This window comes from Drosophila subpulchrella, chromosome X (genome assembly GCF_014743375.2).
Source record: "Drosophila subpulchrella strain 33 F10 #4 breed RU33 chromosome X, RU_Dsub_v1.1 Primary Assembly, whole genome shotgun sequence".
Lineage (NCBI taxonomy): Eukaryota > Metazoa > Arthropoda > Insecta > Diptera > Drosophilidae > Drosophila > Drosophila subpulchrella.
The window spans coordinates 14,773,725-14,796,163 of NC_050613.1; the positions used below are offsets into that span (position 1 = coordinate 14,773,725).

Consider the following 22,439-nt stretch of genomic DNA (forward strand, 5'->3'; position numbering starts at 1 on the left):
AGTGTTGTGGTCCTGTTTTCTTGAATACAACTTCTACAAATCAGTTACTGTTTAGTCCGAAAAGAATACATTTTTAAAAAAGTTACTTTTTAAAAATGACATTAAAATAAAAAAATACCTTTAAATAAATATATAAATAAATATAACACGTCTTTAACGGTTTCAAGGTCCCACTGCACACCCATTATTTTTTGCCGTGTACTTTTATCAGCCACTTGCAGCAGCGGCGAACCATCTGCAACTGAACCATCTCGTGCAACTGACTCCGCCAAAAGTTTCCGGGAAAGGAGGGCCCACCAACTCTTTGGCAAACAAATTGCAAGGAAGTTGTTGCAAAATGGCAACAGGAAAAGTAAACACGCACCGGAAACGGAGAAAAGTCGGAGGGCGGGGGTCGAACAGAAGGGAAAATGTGGGGGACGCGCCACTCGAGTTGATCAAAAAGTTTTCCCAGGTTTCTACCTCGGCTGCTCCTCGAAGATAACTGCTAACCAGCGACTGTTTACTGCTGACAAGCGGTCCGAAAAGTTGGACTTAGATGGTGGCAAACACAGCGATACCCCTTAAAATTATTGTGGAAAATTGTTTCTCAGCCATTTGCCATAGGAATGGTAAATCTGGAATATATTCACTTGTTTTTCCTTAAGGCAAAATATAACATATTATAATTAAAATACTGTAAGACTGAGAAATGTATTTTATATATAAGTTTGGTTTGGTTTAAGCCTTAGTATAGTTTATAAATTCCATATTGGGGTCACCAAAAACAAAGTTTCCTAACAACATAAAGGTCAGAGGCTTTCCCAGCTAAACTAGTTTAATATCCCTCAATTTTTTAATTTATCGGGTGATCATTTGGTACCCTATTGGTAAAGTTAGGGGTCCATATGTGTAGATCTGGGTCACCTTTTCCACGAAATAGTTTATCGGTTTTGTAAAAAAGTGTTAGTGTTAAAAAATAAAATTAAAACCGTGACTTCTTTATTTTTTTATTGCCTGCTTATATGTTGTTTTTCCATTTCGGTTTTTTTCTGCTATTGTTCTTCCCCTGACGGTTAAAGTTTCGCAGTCACACATGGACGTAGTGCCACTTAAAGACCGCATTAACACAATGTCAAAATGTTAAGAGGCGTGATTTTGCCACCTAACTCGTAGGGTGGCCCTGAAAAAGGGGGTGGTGCAGTGGCACAAGAGCCGAAAAGCAAATGGGGCAATGCAGGGGGTGGCGAGGGGGGGTAGGACAAACAAACGCAGTGCCACCCGCCCTTGCCACACCCCTTTTGACTGCCTTGATGATTGAGTGAACTGCCACATGGCAGCACAGAGTCAAAAGTGCAGAGGCGGGGGGCTAAAAACGGTGGAAAAGGGGGCTGCGAAAAATAGTAGGAATATGGGGGAGCAACAGCACGTGCTGCAGACAGTTTGACAAAAAAGCTGTGGCTCCGCCGCTCTTTAAAAAAAAAACCAAAAAAACAACAAAAGACGAAGCAGGTAATGCCCGGTATCAGTGACAGGATTTAAACGGATTACAACAAGGACAATCGAGTTAGCACGGCACATAGAGCATGGGACCTGGGTTTACCTTCTGTCTTCTGCCGTTTGCCTTTTAACCCATCGCCCCCACATCCCCTCCCCCCCTTTTTATTTCTTGCCCTGCGGGGCATTTCCTCCGACGGCTTGGACTTCCGGTACACCGAGAGAAACAAATAACTTTTTTCATTACAGAAAAGTATTTGTTTAAATGGAATTACAAAATTTTTTATCTTTAAGCCCATTTGATATAATATAATAATAATAATAATATAATTTTTAACGTTACTTGGACTATTATTTTAAAAAAATTTATAATTTATGTATATCTTTCAATTTGTATTTGAGAACTAACACATTCCCCCCGATTTTTCGCCGTGTACGAACTCAGTGTAAGATAAACGCCACAGCTGCCGTAGCCAAAAGCCCAGCTGGTTGACTGATGTCCATGATGGCAATGGCAAAGTTGAGGTGAGGCATCCCAGGATGCGGATGCGGATCAGGATGAGGATGATGATGCAGATGCAGCACCGACACCGACACCGAAAAGAGTTGACCAACCGCAGGCGCCTCTAATTAATGGCGCATTGCCAGAAAGGGGGGAGGGGAAGGGGGTAAATACTCACAGTGTATGCTGAGGGAGATGCGCTTTGAAACCGATGGGGGCACTCCATTGGAGGCGATGCACAGATAGGAGCCCATCTCGTTCCTCGAGATCTTTGACAGCTTCAGCACCTCGCCGCGAAACGAGGGGGCTGCGGAAGAATGGAAAAGCGGGTTAAACAAATAGGTTTTCCCGCGGGAAAAGCACTTATTGGCCCGAGAACTACTTACCCAGGGTCTTGGTGCCCACATTGTCCTTCAGGACAATCTCGTTGCCGTCCTCTCGTCGCCAGGTGACAATCGGCTCCGGATAGCCACGGGCCCTGCAAACACAAGGCGGTTAAAGTACAGTAAGGGCTCGATGAAAGCATTCCTATGCTCTGGGAAAATTTATGAAATTGATTTATTTCTATTTAAAGTTTTTCGCAATCAAAAGTATCAAAGTATGTAATCTAAAAGTTAGCAAAATCAAACACAAGCCTTAATAGTATTACGTTAATACAGGTTTCACCAACCTAGTTCTCAATTTTTCAAACATAGGAGCCATTGAAAATTGGGTGCCAGATTCAAACCGAGTAACATATATACATATACTGAAGCAAATAAGAAAACAATTCATAAACCACAATGAGCGATGAACAACTTCCGGTACATATAGATGGAATAATATTGTGCTACGACTTCTAACGCTTCTAAATAGCATTTTCAGCCTTGTGTGTCCGAGGAAAATAATGAAAACTCTTGTAATATGACTGTGGATCGACCATTGTCACCGCCACCGGAAGAAACTGTGGAGGCTATGGAAATGGTTGAAGACCCGCCTTCACTACACGAACCAGAAGCTCCGATTTCCGCGCCTCGAAGGAGCGCCAGGGTGGCAAATCGTAATACAACTCGTTCGGAGCTTCAAGACATATCAAGCGATCCGCAGACAATTTCCAGAACACCCAAAAGAGGAAAGGTGCAGAAGCCGACAAAGCCTCGATCTGCTAAACATGTGATTACCTGTCGCAATTGCGGAAATTCTCATATCTGTTTCCCGGTGCGCACAAGATTCTTTACTTGCGCCGAGGTCGATGGCCAACTTTTCAAAGTCAAACAGATTAGTGGCAAACTGGCACGGGCGCCCTCAAAAAAGAATAGTTCCCGACAAGTTTAACCTGCATTGATGTTACCAGAACAAAATTCTAAAAAAAAAGTTTAATGTTAAAATAATTTTGAAAGGTACACATGAACAGTTAAAGTATTTAAAATTAAATTGCATAGACCAAAAAAAATATTTTTTAACTAACAGTTAAAAAAATATAACCCTAAATAATTGCATGGCTAGCAAGATGTCGAAGATGTTCTGAAGAAAATTCTACGACGCAATTCAGGGAAAAAAACAAAAGGACTTGCTACCTATTACAGAACATATTTAAAACCAAAAGGCATTTTCATCGGCGGAACCAGGCAGACTTATGTATGTATATTAGCATAGTGCTGTAGATTGATTTACAAAGCTCTATCAAAAACATTGTCTAAATAATATTCTTATATTCTCCAATCGAGTTAAAGACGTTGTTTGCTAAAAGCGTTGGTATCCTAACTGCAGCCCCTGAGGATCGGAAAGCATTTAAGAACCCATAAACAATAAACCAACTGGCCACGCCCCCTCAATGTTGATGGTAAATGGAAAACGGCAAATGCCAAATGGAAAATATTCAAGTTCAGTGGCTTATTAAATTTAATATGACGATGCTTCAGCCGAGGACTCCATTGTGCCCGAGTTGGAGCAAAAACTTTTATGCAACGCAAGGATGGGGCGGAAAAGTGGAAAAGCGGAAAAGCAGGCAGGCAAAACGCTTGAAGCCAGCAGGCGCTCAAGTAAGCGGTGCAGTTGGAAAAATGTACGAAAAATCACTTGATCGACGGGAGCACTCTACTCCAAGGGAGATATAAATAAAACAATCCATTACCCAAACATAAAGGTTTAACCAACAAAATATTTGAAAATTGTGAAGTAAATGTTATTGCCGTTTCACTCAATCAATAAATTATGCAGACTAATTGTCATACTTCAATTGGTCCAAAACAATGTTTAAATCATTTTAGTCCTCTCTCTTGCTTCAGTTACTCGCCTAGTCAATATACCCCCAATATACTCAGAAAATAGAGGGTATTTCGAGGAGAAATGCGTGTTAAGACAGCAGTTGTTCAACAGCAAACCAGACACGGGTGTGGTAAATTTTTATGATGCCGCAAACAGATGCAAAATGGCTAGAAAGAAAACCAGCCAGCATACAGATATATAGATACACAGATACTCCCACACACAGGGCCAAGACAATGGGCCAACAGTTAGCAGTCAGCGGCAGTTTCTTGGCCATGTTTAGTCGGGCCAAGACAGTGTTTTGCCTCTTTTGCCGTTTCTACCCCAACTAAGTGCAATTTACATGGCCCAAAGACGGCTAGACAAAGCAACTTTCTAATTTAACTACTCACGGAGCGACCCTCGCCGAACGACCTCTTTAATCTTACAGATTGTAAATGTGCCATTAGTTAAAGCTTAAATTTCCCTTAATCAACATAAAATTATAAATATTTAAAAAATCAGATATCTACAAAATCGAAGTCTACTAAGTTAACCTTCCAGTTTCACCTCGCGAATTGTGTAAATATTTTAATAAGCCTGCCCAGCAAGTGTGTAACTGCAGCAAGGTTTGTTAGTCGATGCTTTTAATGCTCGTTGCACCAAAGTTGAATTCATTTTAAGGGATTTGCACTAAGTGGCATTAAAAACGGTCGGAAAACAAATGAGGAAATTCGCAGACAAGTCCTCTAATAGCTTTCCACACTCGCACATTAACACATGGAAAAGTGGGAAAAGCGCGCTTATCGCCATCGTTTCATCATTTTGCGGTTAAATCGTTAAAAAAAGAGAGCAACACTTCGTGGTTGCGGTCAAGTTCATAAATCAGCCGCCAAGAACCAACCCCCCAGAAACCCAAACACAAATTAGAGACCCTAATGCCGTAATACCCCTTAAAATGGCTCGGGAAAATCGGTCATAGAGGGTTAACTGTCTGCACAGAATGTATACTAAAAAACCCCTCTTGGATTTGACTTCTTCGGCGAACTAACATACCCATCGGGCTTAAGTCCCAGGATGGCCAAGGAGTTTCGGTGCTAAATCAAGAGAAATGAAGTGTCACTTAATTTGTTGACATTATTACACAGAAATAGAATGAAAGTTGAGAAAAAGAGAGATGGATATGGAAGACGGCGAAAGGAAACGGACTTTCAACAGTTTAAGTTGAAACTAAAGCTGTTGGTTGGGGTTTCTAGAAATAAATCCAACTTTATAGTGTTTAGAACCCATTTAACACTCATATACGATGCAGACGATGAGGTGTAACAACTTAGGACATCATAGCACTCAGAAAATGTGCATACTGCTATTGCTTTAAACGCTTCCTGTGCTTTTTATTGTAAGTTAATGTATATATTTCTCCTTTGGTTCGGTAAGAGATTCCCTTTTTTTGGAATTTTAAAGACCGGAGCTAAAACCATACACGGTACATACTCACCGACATGTCAGTCGCACGGAACTGCCCTCCGGCACAATCACATCCGAGGAGGTGTCCTCGCTGATGAAGTCCGGCGGAATCACGACGTCCAGGAAGCCAATCTGCAAGTATCAAAAATAAGACGGGACAGAAACATTAGCACGCAGCGGATTTCATACCACTTACTTAAATATCACAAATTGCTAAGGGGACAAGTGCTTATCCATGTGCACGGTGAGAAAAATCTAGACCTCCTTGCCACATATTAAAGTGCCTAATGATCTAGTTGACTCTCACACTAAAAATATTGTTTAGTCCTTTCTCGGCGAAATGTATTAAGAAGTATGCACATTCGGACTATGAGATGAATATATCATATAATAAAAAATAAATATTAAAACTTGAAAATAAATTATTAAATTAAATTATTATAAGAAATAAACATTTTTTAAAGAAGAAGAACTGAAGTCACACTTCTTGCTTTAATTACTCCTTTTGTGGCGAAACATACTAAATATATATTAAATATATCATATAATAAATTTAAATTTAAAATTTTTTTTTAATATTACAACTTATAAATAAATTATGCAGATTCAATTATAATATTTAAAAAACCTTTTAAAATATAGTTTTCAAAGTCAAAGGAAAATCGAATTGCTAGATAAGCCCCGGCTATATTTTCCCAGTGTACACTTGGCGAAAATTCGCTGATTATGCAAGTGGCTCGTAAAGCGGGAGTAACGGCAAAGTGTTTTATATGGCGGCTGGTGAGTAAAGCGAAGTGATGTCGAATAAACTAAGAATAAACTAAGCCAAGGTAAATAGTTTAAGACACATGAGGGAGGGGGTGTATGGCAAAAGGGGGGCGGGCAGTGCGGTGCACTCTGACCCGGCTGCTATTGTTTTTGTGAAAAGCGTAAAAGTGCAAATAAAAATTAAGGAAGCATGAAATACATTTTATTGGCACCATAAACTTCACTTCGCTGGACACACGAGTGTACGTGTGAGCGGACACACCCACACACACGCCGAAAATCATCCACACAGCCATGCGAAATTTATGTATGTGTGCGTACATGATGCTGCCAATTTATATGCCCCAACATTTTCCTCCTTTTTCCCACCCCCTTTTCCCCCCGTTTTCTCATAGTTTTCGCTTTCGATTTGCTGCGCTTTCTTTTCCCCAAACAAGCAGAAGAATAAGTGGGTGGAAAATGTGGGAAATCGGGGGGGGGGTGGGAACGGTGAAAATGGTGGAAAACAAACAATAACAACGGCAAGTACAACAGCTCAATGCATTCGCATTTTCCTTCACCGTTTAATGCCGCATGAAGGAATGGATCGGAAAATGGGAATAACATTTTCACAACAACGTGCAAAAACCGATGAGGTTGTGCAAATATCATGAATATAAAATATGAATCGAAAAGCTGGTTATAAAACTAATCAGCGTTTAACCTTAAATATGTTTTAAATACTTTTAGGCCCAAGAATGTTACTTTTCCCAGTCCCCTTTTTATTAAACTCCCATAGCGCACACCACTGCGTATACGTAATCTAGATTTGGTTAAGTATACGTAGTGTTGCCCAAAGAGGCAATCAACTCACCTGGCTCTTCATGGGATCCGTGTTCAGTTGGCACATGTAACCGCCGCGATCTTCCTCGGAAACCGCTTTGATGTGCAGATTCCACGTGTTCTGGTCCAAGTGACTGACCGTGACACGGGGATTGTGCGTGATCACGTTCTCGTGAATGGCCTGGATGGCCTTGGTGTCGGCCTTGAGCCAGCCCACCTGAATGCAAAATGTGGCTCATCAAATTTCTTTAAAAATCTCTAAGTCTAAGTCTATTATGTATATATTTTATTGCATTTTAAAATGTTTCATAAATATTTTCTTGCTAATAAATGGTTTAAATAATTTAAAGTTAAGGCTTTAACGAAATAGTTCAAATAAGTTTGATCTATTGAGACTATACAAAATTATTTTAATAACTTGACGAGTAAAAATAAATTCAACAATGGTTTCAAAAGACGTTTGTTAGCATTTAAATATTTTAAATTATATTTTTTTAAACATTGAGCTTAAGATTTTTTCAATGTGTGTATAATGTATATATCATAACAAAATCCTTAGTTTAATAATTTATGCAGCATTATAACAAGAACTTGATGAGTTTATATATATTAAAATGTAGTTGCAATTGACGTTTGCTAACATTTCAATAATTGAAGTTCATATTCTTAAGCCCATACATTTATTTTTCTTTAATATATTTAAAAGAGAGGGTTAGACTCCTTTCCTAAATAATTTCAGAATTTTCAAAACATGTATAGTATTTAATTAAAACATGTAACTAAAATACACTTCCATTCAATAAATGTTTGTTTGCTGCATTCGGTAAAATTTAAACAGTAGCTTACTTTCTTATTTAATTTCTTAGGTACTCGATTTTTTTTAGAGTTGACTTTAACTGTTGACTTACCCGATAGCCGCCCAAACGTCTCACGTGACACGTGAAGGTTGCATCGCGTCCGACGGCCACGGACACGTTGGAAATGCTTTCCACGAACTCCGGCTGAAAGGCGCCAATGGCTGCAAGGACGAAAAGGAAAAAAACAGGAGCGCGATTAGAGCGTGTGTATGGGTGTGCATGGGTGTGTGGCAGTTAATGATATCGCGCCAGTTCACTGGCAATGCATTCCCGCGAAATAACCACCCGAAAGCAGCAGCCCCACCTCCAATGTTGCGCCTGCCAAAAAGTCCGTGATTTATCGTTTTTAAATGTGCCCCGAAACCACCCGTCCACCTATCCACCTATCCACCTATCCACCCACCACCCACTGCACTCCGGCCTTGCCAACAACTTAACTGTGCCAGACGACCGGCGGCAGACAATTTAAAGAGCTGCGGCGGCTAATTGAAGATCGACATCCGGCTGCACCACGACTACGGCACTCCGGCTCTCCGGGAAACGGGAGTCCGGAATGCGGACAAAAGTTCGGATACGGATACGGTTACGAATGGAAATGGAAATGGGCATGGGCATGGGCAGGGGCTTGGGGAGGGGGCACACGCAAATATAAATAATTTATTGAATCATCGAAAATCAAACATTTCACTTGCAAGTGCTGCAAAAAAGTTTTCCAGGCCGTAAACGCAAAAAGGAAAAAATCCCGAAGTGTGAGTAAAATAGTCAACAGTGTGAATACTCTATCTATTAACACTAGGTATATTATACACTAGGTATTCAATAAAATATGTTGGATTATTGTGAAATATTTACATAAGAAAGCCTTTATTAGTTATATTTACAGTACTTGTATACTTCCATATACCATTTCTCATTAATTTTAACTATAGTTTATTTAAACTGTTATTAGAATAAATTAAATTATATTATTAAAATAAATGTATTTAGAGTATTGTGTATAAGACCAATGTACAATTTCTTTCTCAAGGAAATTTGGAAATCATATTTGATTAAATGCCGTCTTAAATGTTTTTAGAGGTTCATTTAAAAAACGAATGAAAAATATAAAACGACTACTGATTTCTATCTTAAATAAATATATGAATACATTCATTAGGGAAATATTTAATTAACTCTTGTCTATGATTTTTTGAGAATTATTAAATATAGAAATAATTTTTTATTAACTGTCATATAAAATGTTTCTAAAGGATTTAAAAAAGCAATTTTTGTGCTTTTCTGATAACTCTTTTAATTATATAGAAAACCTATAAAGAGTTGCAGCGTCTTAAAAATTACAATTTATAAAAACCTAAGGAAGAGTCGATCTCAACTTATCGTAGAAGCCGAGGGACCCCTTGAAGGGGCAAGGAAAAAATAATGGAATGAAGGAGGTTAGTCAGGACTAATGGGTGGAGTGGATCGAGGGGCTTCACCAGACAGCAGCAGCCACGCACGACTGTCCCGGCTGTCCTGGCCGCAAAATCCCCCGAAAACCCCTCCACCGACGTCTACATCATCGTAATGCATGCAAAAAACTTTTGGCAAACTTGAAATTTAAATATTTATAGACAGTACCGTTGGCTCCCGAACGGATTGCCGGGGATCGGGACCGAATATTGTGTGTAGAAATATATATCCCTATATATATATATATGTAAAGTGTAGGGCGAGATGTACTGAGGAATGTGCTGAATTGACTCAATTGGCCAAAGGCATGATTTATCGCACTTTCGGTGACTCTGTGTGCCTGCCAAATGCAAAACAGAGTCCCAGGAAATCCTACAGTTGATAATCTGGATAATCTACTTGCAGGCCACAAGCTAAAAATATTCCAGCAAGTTTATGTGGGCAAGTGAATAAATTCATTGCTGGATTAATTGCTGCAATGCATTGAATTGGGCACCGAATTGATTGAATTCATTATTGATTTATTGGCAAATTCGTTGTTGAATAGCCCGCAAAGTCGTGATTGGGAAACAATGGCTGTATTAACGAAAAAACAATTTATGGCTGCATTTAAAGTGTGCGAAAAGTGTTTGGCATTTATGAAAGATTTTATTGGTGGATTAATTGATTTTATAAAATCATAATAAATGCACTTAAATGAAGCTACAGTTGCACAAGAATTTTGTATTCCAGAAATAATGAATAAATTATTGCCCACATTTGTATTCCTTAATTAAAGTAAAGTTATTGTTTATATATTAATAGCTTTAAGACGTGTTTCAATATATTTTTAAAATCTGTTGATTACTTTCGATTTGGCAAACAGTTTTCCCATTTACTTTAAAACAATATACTTGGATTCTGTTTTGAGTGCAGGAAGCTGGGAGATTCGGTGTCAGGAAGTCGGCAACCACTCGGCGGGGAAGGGCCACCCTAAAGCCAAAGTGTTGTGGGTGCGGACAGTACAGTGGAGCCTGGCTTGCGGCGACCCCGCTCTCCCGACCCTCTGGCAAATGGCAAAAGGCAAATGGCAAATGCTGTTGCTGCTTGGCTGACTGCGGCTTGTTTGTCAATCTGTCGTAGAGTCTGCAAGCATGCGAAGATGTTTTCCAGCATTGTGCCAATCCCAATGAACTTGTCACCCCCCTGGAAAAACCCCTCCCACCACCTAGTCGCTTGTGAACTTTGGCCTGGCTACTGGTCGTGGGTCAGCCTCCTTGGAGCCTTTCTGCCGGGCATTTTCAGAAGCCAAGCCAGAGTCGATTAACCCCCGACTTTCGTCCACTCAAAATCCAACATCCAAAATCCGAAATCCAAAATCCAGGTCCCCCGCCTCATAAATCTCCGCCTTCATTTCAATTTTCGGCCCCACCATTCCGAGCCATCCTGTCAATTTTTGGCTCACATCCCGAGGCTCCTGTTCGCATTTTCGCATTTACTCGGGGAAAAAGTTTAAATCACACAACGACAATGAGGATTTGCCGAAGCAAATTTATGGCTAAGGACATTGGCAAAAGTTAAGCAAGGAAAGGTATTAGTTTTGGGTGGCTGGGTGATTTTATATATACCTATACGTATTCACGTATGTGTGGGTGGCAAGGTGAACACACACGATGCGATACAAAGATGCCAATCTGCATGGGAATGACAGTGGGGACTGGAACTGGGGACCAACAACTTTGATTTTGACACTCTGAGAAAATACTCTGTAAGCCTTTGAAATAGGGGAGTGAAAACTAAATCATAGAAATATTTTGATTTCCGGTTCTTTTAAAATTATTATGAAACTTAGGACATTCTAGAGAGCTTTAAAAGATTGGTCTAAAATAATGATTTTGGACTATCAAAAAGCGTCCAATACAATAATTATAATACAATTTTAAATGAAGCAATATATTCAAATACCGGGTATTGACTACACAGATTTCACAAAACTTTAGTGGCAAACCAATTTAAAATCAGATTATATTTTTTTAAGGGCCACCTCTTTGCAATGTAGCTTAAAAAATATTTAAATATTTTATGTGTCTTACAAAAACATTGTACTATATTTTAAAAAAAGTTAAACCAATTGAGAGGTTCTTTAACAGATCGAAAACATTTCTCTCACTGCATGATGTCACCTTTTCCTTGGCCATTCGCTTTTTATGGCCTCACACTTGAACAGGCCCACAAATCCAGTGGCAAAGCACCAATGATAGGTGATAATGGCAAATTTGAAAGGCAACAGAGTGGGATTCCATTCTCGGACTTGGGTCCGACACCAAACTTAAATACAACAAACTGGGGTTGTCTTAAATTCAAGTTTTGGCCAAGACAAACAAATGACTTGGGAGGCGAAACACAAAAATAAGAGGAAAAACAAGGAGATGCCTGCAAATGACTGTCGGTTGGCATTGAAATTAGCATTTTTACAAATCGTCGTTGGCTGAACTACTGCCAATTTCCCTCCTATTTTTCCTCCGCAGAAATTCAATTTAAATTTTTCGGCTTTTCCCCTTTTGCTCCCCACAAGTGTCACGCAATTAATTGTGTCTTGATTTCTGTTTCACACTTTTGTGTTATGTTTTTTGTGTGTTTGAAAAGGGTTTCACTTTAATTGAGAAAGTTTTCTGTTGGAAAAGACGGAACAATCTACGTACATTCTCAATATTATTTAAGGTTAAGTGACACTTTGTCAGAACACAAAAAAATGTTGCCTATTATCTTTGCCTTTTTTAACCGATAACACATAACACAACACCGATTTCATATCAAAGAATAAAGTTTTGTATAATAAATCGGAGTATCTAGTTTGATTAAATCTTTTGTAAGTCCCTGTAAAATGGTCTTTTTTATATATTTTTGCTTGCATTAATATTATTTATTTGTATTTACCGTAAAACCCTTTCGACATTTAATCCCCTTGTGATTCTGTAACTTCAATACTCGTTCTTTCCCAAGCATTTTCGAATTTTATTCCTTGGGCGTCACATATAATTAATTACAAATTACGCGCATTTTTTGGTATGGAACAACTTTCCTCGCAGGAAAAGCTGGGAAAAAACTAGTAACTCCGTCTGCGGCTTTTCCCGCTGACCGCAGGCGTTAAAAGCCGAACGACCGACGACGAAAAAAACGTGAGTAAATGCAGGATAAAGGGACTTAAAAGTTAAGACCTAAAAAATAATAAAAGAGTGCATATGCACGGGGAAAAACCGTTATGGAATATGATGATGTTACTTAATTGTATTGCAATTACCACAAAAAAGGTCATTTCATTTTAAAGGATATCAGACGTGTGCAAAAAAATATTTTCTTTACTGCATATTTTTAGTCACCTTTAATTTTATTCATTTATTATGATAATATTCAAGTTTTATTATTGTAACATAAAAATGTATTTTATTTATCTCAATTATAGCTAATGAATATACATTAAAAATAAAAAAGAGAAGACCCTGTAAATATATGTATATTTTACAAGTGAATATTTTGTATTGCGTTTCCACTTATAAAAACAATTGTTCTGACTTCGCTACCCTTTGCTATATTAATAATATTGAAGGTTCATCATTAATATAACAAAATATTATTTAATAAAAATAAATATTTCAATGGAATATTTCGTATTGTGTTCCCGTGCATAAATCATTCTAATTTTGAAGGTTCACAGATATTATACCAAAAGGAAAAAGAATTTAATACTTTAAGTAAAAATAATTATTGCAACGGAATATTTTGAAATGTAATTCCGTGCAAAAAAATCATGTTTCTGCCACCTTTATATCATAATAATATTGAAGGTAATTTTAATTAACAAAAATATTGCAACAGAATGTTTCGTATTGTGTTTCATCATAGCAATATTTAAGGTTCTATCCCTGAACCATAGAAATCAACATAAAATTTTAATTAAATCAAGAGAAAACCCTATAGTTGATGCCATCGACTATCAAATACCCGTTACTCAGCTGAAGACAGTGCTAGAGGGATGGTGTATGCTTGCTTGTAGCTAGCGCCACCTAGCCCATAGCGCTCCCAGCGGCTTGGTGGCGTATTAGCAAAAACAGCTGATTTGCTGCTTGATTGAATTTGCAAAGTATTGACTATTCTTTGGTTATAACTTTTTAATGAATGGTCCGATTTCAAAAAATGTTGGCATGTAGATGGATATTGATAATAAAAACAATACCTCATTTAAATTATTCAAAAATATTTGGAAATGAAAAAATGGAGTAATAAGCTCAAGAATCTACATGCCGAATCTTAACTTTCTAGCTTTAATAATTTCCGAGATCTTAGCGTTTATACGGACGGACAGGCAGACGGACATGGCTAGATCGGCTCGGCTAGTGATCCTGAGTAAGATTATATATACTCTATGGGGTCGGAAACGCTGTTACATACTTTCCGACGATTCTATCACACCCTTCTAAAATAATAATTACTGCAATGGAGTATTTCGAGTTGTGTTTCGGTGCATAAAAATCATGGCTAGTGCCGGCGTTGTTGGTATCAATTAAGTCACTCGGGGGACAGCAACAAAATGGCCATTAATGGCGCTATCTCGCTCCCGCCATTTGGCCATATTGCGGTTTAGCTTACATTTCACATCCGATGGGCGCTTTTTGGTGGGTGGGCGGATGGTCGGATGGTCGGATGGGTGGTCACACGGACGATGTGTCCTATTTGGCAATTAATTTGCATATCATTGATATGCACACACAGCAAACAAACGCACACACATGCACATTATATTTGCTTAGGATTATTATCGGTTATTAATGTTGCTGTAATTGAAAATTATTTTCACTTTTGTGTTTATCATTATCAGCTGCATCGTACAACATCCTACAACCCATCTGCGGCATTATCGTCGCATGGGAATTATTGTTTGCCGTGATTTAAGTGCTTTAAATATGCACATCTGCATGTATTTAATATTTATGCGGGCCCCGGACGAGGCGTGGGCCACGTCCATGCATAATTATCAACTTTATGAGAATAGTCATGGCACTAGTCGCACTTTTTTGCGGCTTCGTCGGGGTGTTTTCGCACCATTGACACATGTAAAATTATAGATTTGAATCCAAAGAGCCCGACAGCTTATGCGTTGGCTTTCCCATCGTTTCTGAACTCATGTCTAACATATTTGTGTTTCAAGTAAATTTAGTTATTTTGATTATATTTTATTTAGTCAAGAACTTATGAGATGTTTTTACTTAACTTTAAATTGAGATACAAGTCTATTTCACATGGCAATAGGTTTTATGAATCTGAAAACTTGTATAATGTGTTTGAAAAAAATGTAGTTACATTAATTAAATTTTATTTGACCAAGAATTACATGGAAGTAGGTAAAATCAATCCAAAAACTTGTATAATATACAAGCCATTAAAATATATAGTTCTTACAAAACTCACGTTTAACATATTTGTGTTTCAAATAAATGTAGTTATTTTGATTATATTTTATTTAGGCAAGATTCTTGGGCCAAGAACTTATGAGATGATTTATTCCACTTTGAATTGAGATGCTAGGCTTGCATCTCACATAGCAATGGGTTATGTTAATCTAAAAACTTGTATATATAAAAAAAGTGTATTATAATGAATTTAGGTTTTTTATTTATATTTTAGCTAGCAAAGAAATTATTTTTACCCAAAATTGGAGAGGTGAGCATATTTTACTATCAATCCAAAAACTAGTACAATATTCGAGCCATTTAAATATATTTTCCGATCTAAATTAAGTTGATCGTATTAAACTAAAACTCGGTTTAATATTAAAGCCATTTTAAAAATACATCACTTTTAAAATAAAAAGACCGCATTTTAACATGACTTTTTCTTATAATAATGTAGGCAGTTATAAGTAGTGGCCGGTCAATTAAATTGTTATGGAGCCATATAGCGGCTGATTTCCAAATTAGTTTGGTTTACTAGCCATTAAATGGACGTCTCCCCTACCTCGGAGCGTTGAAAGACCCGAGCAAATCAAAATTAATGATACCATTTAACCGCATCGGCTGGGGAATAAATACAAAGGGCCAACTGTTTTTAGAACGAATCGCAAACAATAAAGACCGTGCCGTAAATATTTAATGCGAGGAAGGAAAGTATTTGTGATTGTCGCGCCGACGTGAACAATTTGGCACTTCATTTTTTACAATTATCAGACGACGGGCAGACAATTGGGCCGACAATCACCGCCGGCCAGGTGAGGAAAATGCCGGGGAAAATCGCTGTAAAAGCGCGGAAACTGGGCAAGGTGAAAGCATAATTTTTACACAATTAAAATGAGGTGGGAAATATGTGCGCACAAATGAGCGAGCAGACAGTGTGTCGCTAAATTATGCGACTGCTAAAAATAGTTTTATTTAAGAATTTAATCATTCTTTTGAAGACTTTTTCTCTAGATTTAAAATATGTTATTTAATAGCATTTAAATCGGGAAAAAATTGGTAATCTATATATGTAAATGGGCCAAAATGCATTTATAAGCCGCTCTATAGTTTCGCAACATACTGTACAATCCCTTTGGCACGAATCGTGATATCAAAAGGATCAGCTCGCCAAATGTGAATGTAAATGTAAAGTGGATGAGTGAGTCAGTGAGCGAGTCAATTAAATCGTCATTGAATGGCCAGTGTTCAGTGTTCTGTTTTCAGTTTTCGATGTTGTCCGTTGTCTTTTGTTTATTTATTTATTTGTTTGTTATTTATACGTTTTAATGCCAAATGGCAATTGGCAATGGCAACAATGCAGTTCGCAAAATGCGAAATGCAGAATGGTTGCCATGACAGTGCATTAAGTAGTTTCCAGCAGTTATTAATCGCCCGATTTTTTCTGCTTTCCAACGGGGGGTGTTTAATAGACTCGCATTACGGCGAAACAATTATCAAGTCGGTTTGCGTTCAATTGCCCGCCGGGATGCGTCCGTCCGATTTCCGTTTCCTGTCCGACGCTGCACAACACTGATTACAGGGTTGCATTCAGGCGGAGAGAGTCCCCGATAAGCCCCTGATTAACCCGCGATATATCCCTTAAGCCCTGTTCAAACGGATCTGGCAGGAAGCCAGCCCACTGACAAGATCTGCTTTTTCCAATGTCAATTCCCTGCTTTTAAATATAAATTAATTTAAAGCTATTTGTATCAATTTTCAGAATTATTGCCATGAAGATGCATTTTATTTAGGTGTATGCAACTAATATTGCATTTAGTTTATTAACTAGCCAATATTGAAGTCAGACTTTATTTGACAAAGCTTATGCTGTATTTATTTTATCATCTTGTCAATATTGAAGTCATATTATTTTATTGAACAGATTTTTTTCACGTTAAGACTTCAAAATCGTTTAAATTTTTTGAAAAATGCAGCAAATATTTTCGTTTTGTCAATTTTGTATTTCTTATTTACTAAAATTCGAAAATAAGAAATTCTGATAAGAAATTATATATTAAAGGTTTTTTTGCGTTCCAAATATGAAAAGTTTCGAACAAGTAACTTTTGCTTTATAAAAAATTGGTACCTTCCTTAAAACGGTTAAAAAATGGCAATTGCCACACTTAGCACTGCAAAGGTATTTAATTGAAAATATAAATTTGTTTCGTTATTATAAAATTGGAAACAAAGTTGTAAATTAAAAATTATTTTTTACTAAGTGTTGTAGGCCTCAAGTTCTTTAAAACTTTAAATTCATAAATACTCTTTGTTTTATTTAAAACTATACTTTTCAGTAAACTTTACTTTCAAGTAAATTTATTTATTTGGTAATAAGTAATTCCATCCATTTATAGATGTAAATTTACTGTAGTTTTACGATAATTACAATTTAAGCCACTAAGTTTTATTGATAGTGCTTAAGAAAAATTACAGTATTGCTTATACCTTTTATATTGGTCATCCCTTCAATTTGTAAGCCACATTTGGAAGCTTAAAATATGTTTTGAAAAAGTTTCTTTCCCAAATGGAAACAGAGCTTTAGTTAAAAAAAACACCTAAGATTGTAGGTTCGTATACATTTTTGAAATTTTTGATCGAATCTTGTAAATTAGGTTTATTTTGGAACCACAAAACTTTAAGTTAACCAATCCATTTGGACAAAACAAGGTTTAGTTTTTTAAATTGAATTATTGGTTTCAAAAGTATCAAAAACTTAACAATAAAATTTACTATACTTTAACTTTAAAATTAAAAAGCAATTGTAATATTTATATTCAACCTTCATTGTCTACTTTAGCTTTTCTTTACATATCCCAAAACTTTTGTTCCAGGAAATGTATGTGGCAACACTTAAAACTTATAAAGTTACAAAAATATTTTTTTTTTCTGGTTTTTCGTTACTCTTTCGATCCTTTTACCTTCCAGGAGCGAAACGACGATCAGCAGGTGGATTAGCATTTTGCCATTCCGATCGAACGTGGCGAGTGGAGAATTCCGAAATAACCGTTTCGCCGTGATTCGCATTTGGTATCAACAATTCCGCAACGACATTTGCGATCGGCACGCGAACAGAACAGTTTCACTGCACAGAAAAAATTCAACAAAAAAATATTCACTTAAATGTGTGTGCTATAAGGTTTTTTATTATTAACTTTTTATATTTAAATTTTAATATTTTAAGGACGCGTGTAATCCGTGTTAGCAGCGACGTTGCTATTAAAGAGGACCTGCGATAGGATTCGAGTTCCGTAAGACCGTTTTTCAACCAGCCGACAGCGCCGCCGTTGATCAACTGAAGATGCAGCCGCCGGAATAAGCATCCTGCGGCCTCCTCCGAAACGACCTGGAACGAAGTGGCCGACAGTCCCGAAAGGACACGAATGGGGGACGAGGCCGCACGAAGTGCCGTCGTAGCCGTTAGCCGTTGGATACTGTAAATCCGAACCGGGGCCCCGAAGCGCCCGGTGACGAAGCCTCGTTGCCAATTGTCGAAGTGGATGTTCGAATCGAACGCCGTCCACCATGTGCCCCATGCGATCCACGTGGCGGGCACGTGGTGGAACCCATGGCTCGGTGGTGCCGGCGCGGGGGAGGTCCTGGCGGCGCAGGCGCCGTGTCCTTCGGAGGAGGAGTGTCGTCCGCATTCGTCTGACAAATGGTACGACAATTGCTACAAGCTGTGGTGGCACTCCGCCACCGCCTGCCAGAGTCGGAATCACGGCCAGAATCTCCTGCGACCACAGCGTCAGCTTCAAGCCCGGAGTGACGGGCGGGCGCCAGTTCTGATGGGCTGGAGATTGGCCCAGGTCACTGGGACTCACCATTTGTCAGTATCTAAGGTCAGGCTAGCATTATGTGTGCATTTCTATGTCATAAATGTGTTAAAAAACATCCTTAATCCAATTATTTCCGATTAAGTACCCATTTTGGTTTGATGAATTAATATTTTGGTTTAATTTTAGCATAGGTAGTATTCCCACAAAGCTGGTTATACAGATATTATAAGGTCTGAGATATACGTATCTTAAAATATATCCAATCTATTTACTATCCCTTTGAAAACATATCTGAAAATATATCCCTTTACTAAGTTCGCTTTGTTGTCCCACAACTTTGTTTTCATGCATGAGATAAGCCTATTCTCCGCAAGTATCCTAAATTACTTACAAGACTTTAATAGCAACAAGCATTTTTTGACTTTAAAAATATATCTTCATCCTCTCAACTTAAAAATAACTAAGTAATAGCTTTTATTTTATTTTTATTTCCTATTTAATGTAAAAAATCCAATAAAAATATCTTTGATGTATTTATTAAAACAAGCATAATATAATTATATTCAACCTTAATATATTATTCAGGCTTAAAATAAAAATCACCAACTGAATATCTGATAAAAAAGTAGGTCGGCAAATGTAATTTACATTAAAGATGTTTACAAATAAATCAAAAGTCCTGAATCCAGACTATTTATTTGTTTACCAACCTCTGTACTTAAATCGCTTGATGTGTGTATATTTCGTACAAATATGTATGAATCATTTTCGGTTTTCGCATATTCATGGCCAATTACTTTTACGCGTTGTCCTCATAAGTTGTCCGTTTCGAACTGGCCTCCAGCTGACATTCGGTGGTTGATCGACCGCACCACACCACACCGCCCAATTTCCATCGAAAGGAGCAACTTTCCCGGCGATGGGCGGAAAAAGTTTCGAATTGCATTCTGCATTCTGGCAGATAAGCAGGCGACACAATCCCAATCGAAATCCCAATTGACATAATTTTCAATACTTCAGTGCCGGGAAAATAGGAAGATTGCACTGGAATTTAATTGAACTTTAACTGTCAGATCTTTGGGTCCTCGGAGACGTCGCAAATTCCTTGGCCAGGAAGTGACAGGACCCAAAGTCAGGGCTGTCAAAGCTGCCACAAAATGGCTTAATTATCCAATAGACGCTAGATTTTGGATGTCAGCGGATGCCAGTCATCTTAAATTGTGGATAGTGCCTTCAACTTTTCCGCTAAATAACTCAATTACGCCGCCGACTTTTCCTGATGAGTTGGGGGATTTTCGCTAAGGCATAATTATGCCATTATGCAATTTTTACCACCCGATCCGCTTAAATGAATTGCAGCTGCTCCGCCATCAGCTGAAATGCGCTGCAACAAATCAAAGTGCGATTCTTTGAATGCCACGACGAAAACTTTTCGGCAATTATCCGCAGGAAAAGCGGAGAAAAACGAAGAAAATCGGGGCAAGTGTGAGGAAAAAGTTGGTGAAGCGGATTTAGTTAAATCAGAATTACTAGAAGGCTTTCAAGATGATCCGAATTTTCTTTTCTTAAGTGACATTTAAATGGGAATGCCTTATATAATTTATTTATATTCATATTAGCATTCATTCAATCAAAACAGCTTTTAGGAATTTATGTGATTTTTATATTTTTTAAGTAACTAATATTTATTATTTCTTTTAAGTCCTGTTAATGTGTGAATTCAAATTTAAAACATGCTTACTCTTTCAAAATGTATAAATCGAGAATCCATCCTAAAAATCATTATTAATAATATAATGGATACAAACAGCTTATGTATGTTTAGGGTTATTTTTAATCGTTATTTGAGGAACTCAAGTCCAATTAATTTTAATCATACGTTTCAAAACATAGAACCTAATATTTATATGCTTTTACAAATTTCGTCTTTCATCAGGTATTTTTTAATGACCGTTTGCACATTTTGGAAAATTAAAAATCATTTTTACCTACAAAAAATAAAACACATCAACAATAATTGAGATTAAAATATTATATCCTTTAGGGCTTTATGGGTTTTCTTCAGGTCAATGTCTATTTAAGCTGAAGACTTTCAGGATCTCAATTCCAAAGCCCCAATTTTATTTCGGGATTATTAACACCTTTACAATGGGGCACAAATAAGTCCTTGCCAACACACATGGTTAACTAATCCTGCTCTTTTTCCTCCACTTTTCCCGAAAAACTTCTGGGACAACGAAGAAACCAAAACCAAAACTTTTGTTTCTAAAACTCGTGTTCCAAGTACCCCACACAAAAGCGAAAATTCTGGGCGAAGATGGGGCCAGGTGTGTGTGAATTTTGAATTTGAAACCCCCCTTTTCGTCCTTGTCTGGCAGACACCTGCTGGAGCTGTAATAAGTATGCAGCGACTACAATATCCAGGCATATCCTGTAAGTGTATGGGTGTGGGCATATACATTGGCTGCTGGTATACCTTATATTTGTGTACTTATAATAAAGAAAGTGTTCGGTATATATTCGTATATATTTAAGATTAAACCATATTCCTATCCATATAGGAATCGCTTGCATTTGGCTAATGACTTTGCTAACGTATCCCTAAAAAATATACTTGATTTACAAAAGGCCCAATAAAATATAGATAAAATTAATAAAAGGTATTTCGATAGCCCTAAAAGGGAACTGAAAAATCCAGCTTTTTCTTTGGTTGTTAGGTGTTAAAGCGGGCGAAAGTTGGAGGCCATGTAGACAAGGACGAGTGGGGGTGGCAGGACGACAAAGTAAGGACGAAGGCGGCAGAAAGCAGCTGCATGTGTTGCGTACGTGTGCGACAACAAAGGCAAAAACAGCACTGCGAACAAGCGTCAACAGTGTGACCAACTGTGCATGTGAGTAGATGGAGCTGCGTAGGTGTGACTGTGTGCCTGTGTAAATCGCACATTTCAATTTGCATGTGTTAGCGACAAACTTTTGATAAGTGTTACTCGCATTACACAAAGGGAAGCAAAGGGAGAGCAGATCCACACACTTATTGTCAAACACGAACAGGAACCATCACTCCCACGCCCATGCATATGCAAATTCAGTTGCCATACACAAACGCACATATCAATATTTTTCAGACACTACGTGCTCGTCGAATTTCGCACACCTCGGGATCGATGAATAATGAAATGACACATGGCATTGGGTATATTATGACGAAAAATGTCAAATTATCAGCGAAATTGGTTTCGCTGCTGAACAAATATAAACGAATTTTGGGATGGACTGTAAACAAGGATATAAAGTCAAGGTTTGTCAGTAAACACCTGCGGTTTGTAAAATGTGTACAACCCTTATATTTTCTTAATAAAATTTTTTACTTCCTATTATATAATTTCTAGATTCATATACTTCACATTTTGAATACATTTTTTCCCTCTTATTTTAATAAATCAATTGGGAGCAATTTGATAAATTGGTGGCACAAAGCTCCCTCAGTTTGGCCAACATATGGGGTCACATGCGGATGTGCTCCTTTTTCTTCCAAACCATTTTCCATTTTCCTCCGTTGAACGTTGATGAGTGCTCCGTTTATCTGGCATCCATATTCCCATGTTAACTGTCGCCTTTAGCGCCGAAA

General features: G+C 37.7%; 2 protein-coding genes across 4 annotated transcripts in view; one reads left to right on the forward strand and one right to left on the reverse strand.

Annotated features, from left to right (window-relative positions):
• LOC119557601 (lachesin) overlaps window positions 1-18,293 on the reverse strand; it is a 32,287-nt gene extending 13,994 nt beyond the window's left edge. The window contains exons 1-6 of one of the 2 annotated variants that reach the window (XM_037870403.1): window positions 17,954-18,059; window positions 8,170-8,279; window positions 7,293-7,478; window positions 5,703-5,803; window positions 2,365-2,456; window positions 2,157-2,285 (exon numbers count right to left, since the gene is read on the reverse strand). In XM_037870403.1, the coding sequence (XP_037726331.1) occupies window positions 2,157-2,285; window positions 2,365-2,456; window positions 5,703-5,803; window positions 7,293-7,478; window positions 8,170-8,279; window positions 17,954-18,059 (724 nt within the window). Of the gene's footprint in view, window positions 1-2,156; window positions 2,286-2,364; window positions 2,457-5,702; window positions 5,804-7,292; window positions 7,479-8,169; window positions 8,280-17,953 lie in introns of both variants that reach the window. The other variant, XM_037870404.1, reaches the window with a different exon arrangement.
• LOC119557602 lies at window positions 2,695-3,492 on the forward strand. Of its 2 annotated transcripts, XR_005220112.1 has the most exons (3): window positions 2,695-2,781; window positions 2,834-3,357; window positions 3,464-3,492. XR_005220112.1 is itself a non-coding variant. In XM_037870405.1 (2 exons), the coding sequence occupies exons 1-2, from the start codon at window positions 2,761-2,763 to the stop codon at window positions 3,290-3,292; spliced, it is 480 nt and encodes a 159-aa protein (XP_037726333.1). In that variant the 5' UTR covers window positions 2,695-2,760; the 3' UTR covers window positions 3,293-3,396. The 2 variants fall into 2 exon arrangements, 1 of the variants encoding a protein (XP_037726333.1); XM_037870405.1 differs by lacking the exon at window positions 3,464-3,492 and having other exon boundaries at window positions 2,834-3,396.
• Window positions 18,294-22,439: the final 4,146 nt, after the last annotated feature.

Coding starts and splice junctions, on each gene's coding strand:
- LOC119557602 (XM_037870405.1), top strand. CDS start 2,761: ATGAGCGATGAACAACTTCCG. Junction 2,782..2,833: donor TGAGCGATGAACAACTTCCG/GTACATATAGAT, acceptor GCTTCTAAATAG/CATTTTCAGCCTTGTGTGTC.